Source organism: Channa argus, chromosome 20 (genome assembly GCF_033026475.1).
Source record: "Channa argus isolate prfri chromosome 20, Channa argus male v1.0, whole genome shotgun sequence".
Taxonomy (NCBI): Eukaryota; Metazoa; Chordata; class Actinopteri; order Anabantiformes; family Channidae; genus Channa; species Channa argus.
The window spans coordinates 8,032,907-8,045,264 of NC_090216.1; the positions used below are offsets into that span (position 1 = coordinate 8,032,907).

The 12,358-nt window shown below is 41.0% G+C and overlaps 1 protein-coding gene across 5 annotated transcripts in view; it reads left to right on the plus strand.

Moving 5' to 3' along the window:
* Nucleotides 1-12,358, plus strand: part of LOC137106071 (zinc finger MIZ domain-containing protein 1-like) — a 104,389-nt gene that overhangs the window by 69,623 nt on the left and 22,408 nt on the right. For 3 of the 5 annotated variants that reach the window (XR_010911894.1, XM_067489080.1, XM_067489081.1), the window contains exons 4-5: nt 2,663-2,776; nt 6,480-6,585. Coding sequence is in view for 3 of the 5 variants with exons in the window: in XM_067489080.1 (XP_067345181.1) it covers nt 2,663-2,776; nt 6,480-6,585 (220 nt within the window). In the remaining 2 variants the exon portion in view is untranslated. Of the gene's footprint in view, nt 1-2,551; nt 2,564-2,662; nt 2,777-6,479; nt 6,586-11,514; nt 12,067-12,358 lie in introns of those variants that run through there. The other 2 variants (XM_067489082.1, XM_067489083.1) reach the window with 2 other exon arrangements.

The following is a 12,358-nucleotide window of genomic DNA, read 5'->3' on the forward strand; positions in this document are numbered from 1 at the left end:
AAATTGCAATAATATGATTTTTAAACAATGACTTAACCAAACTCCTTATGAACAATAAAAGTGCATCATTTTTCACCCCAGTCCACTTACTTTTGTATAGTTTGCCTTATTTATTTTGGCAGAGTTTTACACAAGTGTTGAAATAGTAGCTAAATAGGTTCATAACAAGGGTCCACGATTACAACACATTGATTGATATTGAACTACTAGTTGCAGCTCTAATTTTTTTACATTACTATTTGAAAAACACAAACAAAAACAATAGTGTTCGTTTCAATGTGTGTGCAAGTAGTGCTAAGTACCTTGAGGGGAACATACCGTATCTGTAACTCGAAACAGCAAAACATTAAGTTAAAAATGTTCACTTGTTTAGCCCCCAAACAGCCGAGGATGTTTAAAAAGTTATCTGGTTTCACCCCAGCACACATTCTTAGTGGCAGTTAGTTTTCCTCTTGCATCCTAGAATTGCACCATCGTGAACACTTTGGGGATGATGGGCTTTGTGATACTGCTGGTGTCTATTTCAGAGACAGTATTTTTCCTCTCAGTGTGGGGAAGCCAGCTTCCCCTGTCAGACTCTCCACTCGCTGATATGTTCGGGGGTTAGGCGGAAACTATGAACTCTCCCCTCGCTGTAGGAGCACTTCCTCAGACTGCAAGCATCAATATTTCAACATAAACTGGAAGAACCCTCTCCGTATTGCTGTGTGCAGCTGTTTTTGTCTGCCACTGTGTTCTTTCCTGGTTAATTGTCTCCATTAATATGTTTTCAGTGCTCTGGGGCGTCAGCGAATGTAGAACAACAACAGCAGCAAAAACCAAAAGCTGTGATTATGAAAGGAAAGGGAGCCTTTTCCAGATCGCGTGTGCTGTCACATTTAGTTTAGCTGCAGATGTGCAGATCAAGTCGTTTCCAGACGTGACTACAGAGGATGATTGTGTCTGTAGAAAGCTGTATTCTCAGGACACAGTAAGTCTTGTCTGTCTTTGTTTTTATCAAACTCGGCCGAGCCTTAACTGGAGTGTAAATGTTGGAGGATCATTCTCACCCAGGGGACCAGGATAGGCGGGACTGAGGGGTCTCTTGGCCACTAGTTTAGGCTTGATTGGTGGGTTTTGGCCGGAGAAGGGGGAACATCTGTGGTGTAGCAGTGCCAAGCTCTCCCTGTGACAGCCACACTGGTGGGACCAATTGTTCTGAGTGCAAAGAACAGTAATCACTTCAAGCCCAAGTGGTGGTGGTGATGGTGTGTTTTTTTCCTCTCTTCATATTCTCCCGCCCCCTCCTTTCCATCCTTGGTGCTCTCATTGCGTGTGTTGTCTAGCTTCCAGACTCATCTAAATTTAGCATCTGTGGATGTGTGTGTTTCTCTAGGAGACTTTATCCACCAGTAGAATTTACATGTTCAATAACACCATCCGCGTCTCATCCTAGTCTCCCAACAAAGACACGTTATAGGTGAGCTGGGAACGGTCTTGGACAGAGCAGAAAATAAACAAGACTGGTTTGATCCAGCCCTTGTCAAATGCTGGCTTTGTAAACTGATATGAAAGCTGCCTTATCAAATCCTGAGCTCTGCTGCCCTCTAAAGAGCAAACAAGAAAAAAGCACTGTGGAGCAGTGACTGTACCGCTGTCACTTCCTTTTCTCTTTTTCTCCCTGACAGTGAAATCAAAGCACACAGACGTGTTAAGAAGGCAGCCATTCACTTTAAGCTGACAAACCTCTCTATTTACCTTTGATGCCATGAAGTGGGAGTCCATTTGTTCCTGGTTTGTACAAGTGCACTACAAAGGCTTGTGAGCATAATCTCTCCAAAGGCAACAGATTACTGAGGAGTGGAGGTGGTTTGTCTGCTCTTCTATGTATAAAGTGATTCATATTGAAGACTGAAAGCTTTTAGAGGAGAAATGACCGACAGTGAGTCCAATGTGGCAACCAGAGAGGTCCACTCTTCAGTTTCCTTTGCTGCACTGCTACAACACAGACAACAGGGTCAGTGAGTGGGCTACTGGCTCCAGTAGGAGAATGAATGCCATAAAGGGGTGCCTGTAGGTCAAGGAGCCTGTTGTCAGATAAAGTCACAGCACAGCTCAGGGCCGGCTGGTGAAATACGGACTTCCACCACTATTCATCGGCCATACAGGGAGATTTCTTGCACTTGGTGGCAAGAATGTGCTAAAGTAACCTGACGAGAGTGAAATAGAGACATGAGTCTAATGGGCAGGTATAGCAGCCCTTCAGCCCCTTGCAATATTACTTTAATAATACCTTCAACCTACGCTGCCAGTTCGTAGTAACATTTTGGGAAATGTGATCAGAAAAATGCTGTTTTCTTTAAAGCCATTTGTTTTTTGTCCATCACATCTCTGCAAACAGTAAGGCAGCTATAGATACACTTTGAATCAGTAAATACATTTCGGATTGTTTGAGGATACTAGATTGTTTTTTTATTGTGCATACATGTTGCATGCATAAACTTAAAGTTTCTGAGGATATCCACTCCCTTCTCTTCTTGTCTCATTATGCTGATCCTTTATCCACAAACAGAGAAGTTAACAGGTAACTTGATAGAGATTTATTCTGTATTCTGTTTCGTCGTGACCTCTGAATGTCACTGGACTATAACGTATTCACATATTTTCCCTTTTCTCCCTCTAGCACTTACAAAATCCAGCAAATTTCCAAACAGCAGCAACAGAGCTGCTGGACTGGTGTGGCGACCCCCGAGCCTTCCAGCGCCCCTTCGAGCAAAGCCTTATGGGATGCCTAACGGTAGGTCCCCAGTTGTGACCTCCATCTACACTCTCATACTGGGAAGGGTCAAGGACAAGGAAAAGGCTGCTAAAACAACTGCCGCATCGGCTCTTTCCATAACTCCCTCAGGGATACAAGAGAAATAATGTTTAGCTGCCAGATCTTCACTGAGGTCACTGAGAAATAAAAAGCATTATAGCCTGTAGAAACTACTGAGATTTGGTCACCTTTCAGTGACTTCAGTTGCAGTTTGTGCTGTGGCTCATGAAATTGGCACGCTGGAACAAAAAAAGGACGAGTGCAATAGCGTCCTCAAACCACAAAGCAATCAGTGCTTATAAGGAAATATGGTTTCAAAGCCTTTAATTCCCCTACTTAAATATCTGGGGGCTTTTGATTAATTAATTAATTAGTACCCATGCCATTTCTTTAAATCTAAAAAAGATGTGACTGTTTCAGATGTGCTGTACTGTAAACAAAGAAGAGATTTAGGCCAAAATAGCAATATGCATCAATTTAGTGTGCAGTTAGACATAATATTGTCAAAAGATGTAAATGTATACATTCTCTTAACTTTTAAGGTTAGTGTATGTTTAAAGGAAGATTTCTTCAGAAAAATTGCTTGTAGTTTCGCTCCTTTGCAGAGGATGACAGCTGACTCAAAATGGACTCAAAATGTATCATAATATCCATAAACTCTTTAAAGCAGTCACTACTTCACTGTCTATCCTATGTCCAGTACTATAAATACAAATTTTAAATTCTCTTTGTTATCATTGACCGTTTAGCAAATGAAGAACGTGGCTGTGTGTGACAAATGTAACCACCTAATTGCAGTAGCAAGAAATAGGAGATGTGCATCTAGCCATTTTTGGTGCACAGTGTTTGGAACATGCAAGGCATGCAGATACAGGCAGATAATGTTTTGAGAAGTTTCTATGGACGATGGTGGCTTTGTTTGTGTTTGTTTTTGCCATGGCTGTCAGCCACCTTGGAATCCATTGTGAATCCAAGCTGACTGCAGCTGCCGTCAGCCACAAAGGAGCAAGCTGCAAACTGTTCAAATGAGCCACTTTTCAAACCTACAGGTGGCGAGTATTTGACTCATTCTTAGTAGATTTTTATTGGATTATTTGTATTTTTTTAAAGAACCTAAACCTTCTTCTTCTGAAATGTTATGTGTCACTGCAGACAAGAGAGTGACTAAATGGTGCAATTATTCTTCATTCTCCCCACATTGTGTGCTAAAAGACAGAAAAGACAGCCAGTAGAACAATGAATGGACTGCAGAGTTGCCACTCACCTGTCACCTTGGGCCATACTGTGCTTTAACATCCTCATTTCCATAATGCCTCAAGCAGTTGATAAGAGATACGTATATCTCCTGTAGGGTGCAATTTGTGATTCTGCCGAGTGAGCATGGCTACAGCAGGCAAAGGAACCCAAGAGATTTGTACTTGAGCACCTCGGTGTAACCGCAGTGACACAGCTCTCCATTCAAGTGATTGTTTGTGTTACTGCTTTAATGTGCAGCAGCAGGTGCCTTTTCCTCCATTTCTCCAATTCAATTTGTTTCCTGCCGTGAAAATCTCAAGGCTTTTCCTTTTAGTTTATGGGTTGTATAGACCTCAGTGTGAACCACACTGGGAGGGAGCACAGAGAATCTAATGTGATTGTGAAATTACCCAGTCTCAGGCTGTAATGGTAAACACTTCAGCCTGCATGTTTGCATCTCGGTTCTGCCTCAGTATTGGCATTTGGTGATGTCAGACAAGGTGGCTACAAACAGCTAATTAATGTTTCATCAAGAGAAATTTGCAATGGTATTAAACAAATCAGTCTGTGGTGCAACAACAGCTTGATAAGATTTATGAGCATATGCATATCACAGACATATGCAACCTTAAAATTAGGGAAAAGGTGACTCAAATAAAGCAATGATACTACTTATTTGTTTCTGAATAAATCTCAATGTGGGAGTTAATAGGCTTAATGTGTTTAATTAAACCTGAAATTTCACCTTTGGGTATGCACCAGCATCAGTAAAGTCAAAGTGTTTTATGTGTTATTTTAGAACGTGTCATGTTAATTATGGAAGATCATTTACAAGCACCACTTTGAATTCAATTATTAATAAAGTGTTGTTTCAAGGTTAATGATTTTTTGTTTTTTTCAGCCTGCAAAAACACATGTCAGTGATATCCAGAGTGGATTACACGGTTAAATATCTGATAAATAAAAGAAAATAGCTTAGCTTATTTAAAAAATTATATGTTGAACCTTGTGTTATATCTACAAGGTGAAACTCTAAAGAAGTAGCCTTTATTTTATAAAGCAAAAACTGTGCCTGACTTTGCATGTGCTGTATATTTTTGCCAAACTGAGTAGCTGTTTTTCGCTCTTTAAAATTACAATTTTACTGCTGAGCTTTAAAACTTTGCCGTACGTTCGGACTTGATCTGTCACATAAACAAGATGTTGAATGTAAAGGCACATGTTTTCCTTCTGGTAGACAATTCACCACAACTCCAATGGACGTGTACAATTTAAAGCCTGAAATTAGAACCACGTGTTGTAACTTCTAACACTGGAATTACCATTTAGCAAAATGACCCCCACAAGTTTAGAATTTAATTAGGTAGCCTATACTCATATCTTCTTCTTAATGGGACATTCCTATAAATAAAGGACAGATATAGAATACATACTCTGTTTTGGTGTCACATCAAGACTATACTTACCAAAGATAATGATATGGTGCATGCAGCAGTGTTCAGCTGTACTACCTCAGGGCTTCTCTTGCACTTCAGAGTGTGACAGCAGGATTGGAGCTATGAAAAGCCAAGCAGACGGAAGAATCCTTCTCTAGTGAGGCCCATTGGTCCACACAGGCCTCAGTATGTCCTGAAGGTCTAAATGACTTCAGAGGGTCTCTTTAAGCTGATAATGGCAAAGGTAAATCAAAGAAATGTGTGTCACAAGGGTGATTTACATCACATCCTATAGCATGTTCCTCCCTCAGTGGACATCACTGCACTGGAGGCAATATTTTCCCCTCATCTAGTTGTTGTCCACCAACTCATATGGAAGTGATAAACTTGCAGAGACTCTATCTTGGATGTTGGACCCGATATTTGATGCTGCCAAACTTTACTCTCATGTTACAGAATCTAGGAAAATATCAAGACAAAATAGTTCTCTGACCAGTTGAACTACCAGGATGGCACTGGATTTAATATGTTTTTGTTATGTAAAATATTAACACAATGAAATATCTTTAAATATTAAAATAGTTTACCTATATCTATTTCAGTATCTAATATTTCATAGTTTGTATCTATTAATAGGAAATAGATTAGAAATTCCAAACCAAAAAAACTTAGTTACAAATCCTGAGCTTTTGGTGCAATCAGAATGATCCATTTCTATTTAGGTGTTCAAAGAATGAAGATTAACAAATTTGTTAATTAAACTTTCAAAACCTTTGTGTGCCAAATTGAAAGATTTCATTTAAGTAAAAAGAGGTTTTCAACGTAATGTTTAGTTATGTTCTTATTCAAAAATTAATTGCTTGTGAGACGTGCTTAAGTTTTCCAGAAGTAAACTTAAAAATACTATAATCACTGTCCTTAGCTGTTTCCTCAGTAGCAATGACCTTTAGACTGTGAGAGAACATCTGACGTGGTACTGACGGAGTGCTGCATGCTGTGGTTGTTTTCAGGTGGTCAGCCGCGTAGCAGCACAGCAAGGCTTCGACTTGGACCTGGGCTACCGGCTCTTGGCAGTGTGTGCTGCCAACAGGGACAAGTTCACTCCAAAATCAGCAGGTAAGATCGGAGTTTTCTCAACCGCCTTTGCATTCCATCTGGCCATGCTGGTCTGTCCAGGCTCAAAGTTTGTGTCTACAGCTTTTCACGATATACACACATCACTACTGTAGACTGTATAGAATCCCGACAGTCCAGGAGAGTCCTTCTTACTGTGTTGGACAGCATTTCCAATACAATTTAGAAGGTTTAACATGATTATATATCCATTTCTTCCAAATATTTCCGAAATGAGTGTCTCAGATTATTTTATGGCTCTATAAATGATGCTCATTCCACTTTTATCTTGGGTTTTAACAAAAAATGTACTGAAAATTAAGCAACATCCTCTACTATCTGCATAAACTTTTCACTTCTTCGTATCATATCTCGTTTCCAAACATGTTCGCAGCTCAAAGAACTACATGTATATTTTTTTTCTTCTTTGGAGTTTTAGACAAAGTGCATACAGCAGAAAATTCCATTTGTCATACGTGACAAAAAAAACTACTGTATCAGTGATGATGAGTCCCTGTTTTCATACAGCTCCATCATCTTGGTACAGTGATGGATTATTGGGACAGATGTAGACTGCTAAATGTTTTTATCAAGCTGGGTGGAAAAGCAGGCTGAAGCATGGAGGAATGAAGATGTATATGCTGTCAGCAGCCTCAGAAGATAACAGAAATATTTTGTTGTGATTTGCAGTTTCTGATTTCTGCTTTCCACCTGTGCTGGGTTACAGAGAAAGCTAGGTTCGGCTCCTGCTTCTGTGTGCTCAGCCTCTCCACGACTATGACGAGAAATCCAAAGCCACATATTGTTTGAATTTTCACTTTTGTTGCCTTTGCTGATTTATGGCATTCATGGTTTTATATGTGGTTATATGAGGCTTCAAATCATGCAGTGTCACTCTTGTGTCAGCCACGGGAGGGGAATCATTCTCCTCTGTAATTAACTTAAACCGCCAAATGTTCTATTTCTACTTAATGCTAAATCTAATCTCAGGCCATACTTTATGGGCTTAGATAAGATTGCCAATTGATTCTCTGAATAATTTCCTGCAACAGTAGTCATTTGGAAAGCAGCAAGTACTCAAGACTAGGCAGCATCCCAAAGTGCATTTCATGCACAATTATGTACCTGTATATGCATGAATATTTTGAGAGGAGAGACCTTTAAAGAGGGAGAAAGTCAATGGCATTCTCTTGCAAAGCTCCCAGAAGTTCTTTGGAGCCGAGGCCCCAGTTGAGGAGGTTGTTAAGACAGAGAAACAGCACTCTGTGGCAGTCAAGGGGAGATGGCTCTTAAACGACACTCCCACCAGGCCCCAGAGGGAGGGCCCACTCCCCGGCATCCAGCGGGGCTGTTGCCAAGCGACAGGGAAAGGGATTGAGTCACATGATGGGGCCAGGAAGGTGGCAGCAGGTCAGCCATCCAACACCAGAGACAGACAAGTCAGTGTCCCCCATTCAATGGGGAGACTTAAAAAAATTATCTGCAAAGCTAGATTAGCAGAGGGTGTACAATGAGCGGAATTTCATGTTTAATCTAATACAGCTTCAAAATTTGACAGTTTAACTGATTTTTCCTTTTTCTTTTTTTGACATTTTTACTGATTGTGACATTTAATTACTGCTCATGAGCTTTTCATTGTTTCAGATGAAGAAAGAGAAACTGTTCCACCTTGTGTTTGTTGCTTATCTCTGCTGAGGGGCTTGTACAGGCCAAACCGTGTTGAGCACAGAATAAGTGTCTAGGGAGCAAATGAAGCCAAAACTAAGCCTTACAACCAGTGACCCACTCAGTCACATCAGCATCTTGCTATGTTCTCTGAAAATGTATGGGTAAAGCAGTAAAAAAAGTGAGATCTCTCCTGATCACTAGCAGAGCTTTCTGCCACAGACAGACATGAGGTCAATGGATGAGCGCTAATAAGTAAATCAGATTTTGTGTCCCATTTTAACCAGGCCTAGCTTGTCTTGGCTCTGACATCCGCCGTGGCTAAGCTATTACATTTCTGTTATGTCATCTAAATTCCTCTCCCGAATGTGGGGGAAAATTGAAGGGGAAATTGGGCTGAATAGGGCAGAGCTTGATTTTAGCAGTAGGAAATCAATGTTCACAGTTAACTTACAGCTGCAGCAGGTTGTAACAAAGCAGAACTCTTCCACACCTTCCTATGCACTTAAATCTATATTAAAAAAAACAAAAAACTTTCTGCACTTTCTAACACTTTTCTGATAGGACTTCGCTTTGACGTTTTCTCCTTGACTTCGATTGTTTCTTGCCTTGTACCTCACTTGTAAGTCGCTTTGGATAAAAGCGTCTGCTAAATGACTAAATGTAAATGTGAAATGCCTCCAACAGTTTATTAGTTTGTTTATTTTTGTAGTTAGCAAAACTCAAATAAATAGGCTTTGATCCTAATGATACCAGCAATGTGTATCTTTTCACCTGAGAAAAAAACCTCATTATCCCTTGTTCTTAGTATTTAGCATATGAATTTTAACAGCATGGGCTCTTGTTTTGTTATTTTATACTTTTATAGCAGAGTGCAAATAGAACTCTGCTCATGTGTGATTTAGTGAATAGTAATAATCTCTTTCATACATTTATTCAGGGGGATCAACCAGTTGTAGTCCTTTTGCATTTTTGCAAGTGGTCCACAATGCCTGGGGTAGAGCTGGGGGAGGGGCGTCTGTCTGCTAGTAGTGACCTCTTTGTGAATGAGATTAGCCTGCTCTATTATTCTGTGATTACTTGGACTGTCTTACTGCAGGGCAAAGCCACGCACGTGGAGCTGTAGTGACATCAAAGTGGCAAGATCACTCACTCGACGTGGGTAAACTCACCAGGGCCTCTCTCTCTCTCACTCCATCACAGGGTACATTACAAGCACTGTTAGGCCTATTTCATCAGTGTCACAGCTCTCCTGCAGGACTGTAGTGGTTCAGTCTGGCTCGAAAGCGTGGACAAAATGCTTAATCAGGATTTTTTTTTCCTCCAAAGAGGGTCAGAGTGGCACATTCCCAATCATTTGCGCCTCAGCAAGTCTGTGGAATTCCTCAGCTCTAAAGAGTAAAAGGAGGCATCGACTTATAAAAGGGGGGTTAGTCAAAGTTTTTCAGCTCCTCGAGGCATCATGTAACAAACGCCTGGTAAACCAGCTATTCAGCAGATAATTAGCTGGGCTTCTTGCTCTGTCAAGCTGGGTTGTCTTTACACTTTTTTACATGCAGGGCCGGGTTTCAGGTTCTATTAGAAGACTTTGTGCATTGTTAGGCAGTAATTAACAGTGTCGGAAAAGCATCTAAGCAACAAACTTTTGTACTTTGTTTTGTGTTGTTGAGTTATTTTGACAGTGGGACTTTTTACAGTAGGACTAAAGATGCTGGTTTCATCATATTGTAGCAGGTTCAAGTATGTAGAAGCCAAATCTAGAGCAGGACGGGTTGTTGTGTTTGTTTGCAGCTTCATACTGTACAATAGAATATTCATCATAACATTACCCAAGTGAAGTCTGACTTGAAACAAAGGTGAGAAGATTAAAGTTAAATCCAATGTACCCACACAGCTGAATATTGTTCTTCAGTCAAATAAAAAGAGGGTTTTTATCTCAACGTTAGTCAAAGATCAACAGCTTTCGGCTTGTCCCTTCGGGGATCACCACAGCGGAACGTGTTCTGCACGTTTATTTTCACGCCGGATGCCTTTCCTGCCGCAACCCTCCCGTATGTCCGTGCTCAGGAATGGCACCAGGGAGGCCCTCGGCACCGTGGGATTCGAACCTGCAGCCTTCTGCATCCCAACCCAATGCTCTATTACTGAGCCACCAGGCTCCTGGTCCAATGGTTGTAGTTTAACTTATTTCAAGTGATTGATTTTTGAAATGTTCCTCTAAATTGTAGTTTGAAGTGCTGATGATACAGCAGCCTAACAGTGAAGTGGTGCCTAAGACACAGAGGTCAGACATTTTGTCGTTAAGCTGTGGTAAGGTCTCACAATACACACACACACACATGCACATGCTTTGAGGACTGTAATTTCTCTTCCCAGAGCTTTCCACACCAAATTGTTTTGTCTCTTCTCTCTGTGTTCTTCAACATATAGTTTAGCTGCGGCTTTTCCTAAATAGAGAATAACATAGAATCTAAAAACATTGTTGGTGGCTGAGATCTTGCTTGGTTGTCAGAAGTAGTTAAATTGAAGAATCTATTTACAGTGAGATATGAACATGTATTAATGATCTGCAAATGCAGATTTAAGATTGTCTAGCATTGATCATTTTAAACCAGCATCTGAGAAGCAGTCTAGGGATTAGTGTACAGTATAAACTTGTGTCTCCCCAACAGCTTAAAATCTAGGGATTCGAAAGCAGGTTGGCTGTACAACATAACTTTGTAAGGATGACTACGCTGCTTTTTGCATGTCAGGGTTTACAAGGTTACAAACTTTGCATACTTACTGTCTATGAATCTACACTTTGTCCACTTTGGACAGTTCAGCTAGATAATTGTGTGAAGTCTTCCAGCCAGCCATAATTGATGTGTTAACTTTGACTAGGGTTGCAGGGCTGTAAGTCACCCAGTGTGCACTTAGCTGATACCAGGAGAGCAAACAGACTGCAGAGACCTGAGATAAGACCTGTTCAGCTTGACTGTCCTTCCTCCTACTTGCATCAGTTATTATGTCTGTGGCAGTAGGTGATTGGTGACATCTTAACTGGCTCCATATTGGCTGTGTATTGTAATGCACAAATAATTGGATATTTTGCATATTACAATTAATTTGCTTTGTACCTAAAGCCTCTAATTAAATGTTTATTATTGTATTAACCACACGTATAGTGTATGTATTTTTATTTTCACAATAGATGCTTTAGGCTCCCTCAGGCGGTGTGTCTATAGATAGTTTACATGTTTTAAAGGTGTGCAATTATTTTTTCAAAAGCTTACTCGGCTTCACGTGTGCATAAAGACAAATGTGGTGGCCCCTCCCTCTCTGATTCCAACCCTCTGTGCATCGGGAAGCCTCCTCCTCCCTCCTCCTCCTCCTCCATGCCCCTTAATTACAATGACTAGTTTGATGGATTAAGTCGACCGTATGCAAAGACATGGTTTACAGGCTGAAATCGCTGCTTAATGCACCACCTAAATCCGTTTGTATCACCTCTTTTCGGCAGGACTTGCATCTATGTCGTAACAAATGTTGCCTTAAACGAATTGATTGAGGCTTCTTTTACTCGTTGCTCTGGACCCAGGCCAAGATACAGACTGTCTAGCACATTAGGCACCACCCCTCTTTGCAAGTTTGAAATGTGAGCTGCCTGCGTTTTTTTTTTTTTCTCTCTCTCTTCTCTCCTCCGCTCCCTCCCCTCCCTCTCTCCCTTCTGGCGAAGTGGCTGTGGCTGCTTCTGTGTGATGTGTGTATTGGGAGAGCAAGCAATGGATCACTAGACAGAAAAAGAAGATACATCAATAACAGCTGCATACATCCGAGGTGAGGAGATAAGCATTTGGTTCTCTCTCTCTCTCTCTCTCCCTCTCTGCTTGTCCTCCCCCCTCCTCTCTGTCTCCCCCCACTCCCCCTCTCCTTCTTTAACCCTTTACTACTGCAGAAGCCGGCTCCTAATTTTGTGACGATACGTACCTTTCTTCTTCTCTGACCACAGACGCGTCTTACTCTTCTCCTTGTGGCTGTTAGTGCACTATGAAGTTTCCTTTTATTTTACAGCTTATCCCTGTTTCCCTCTCATTGTCTCTGGGGTATTTGTTGCTTGAGTGCAGAGAAG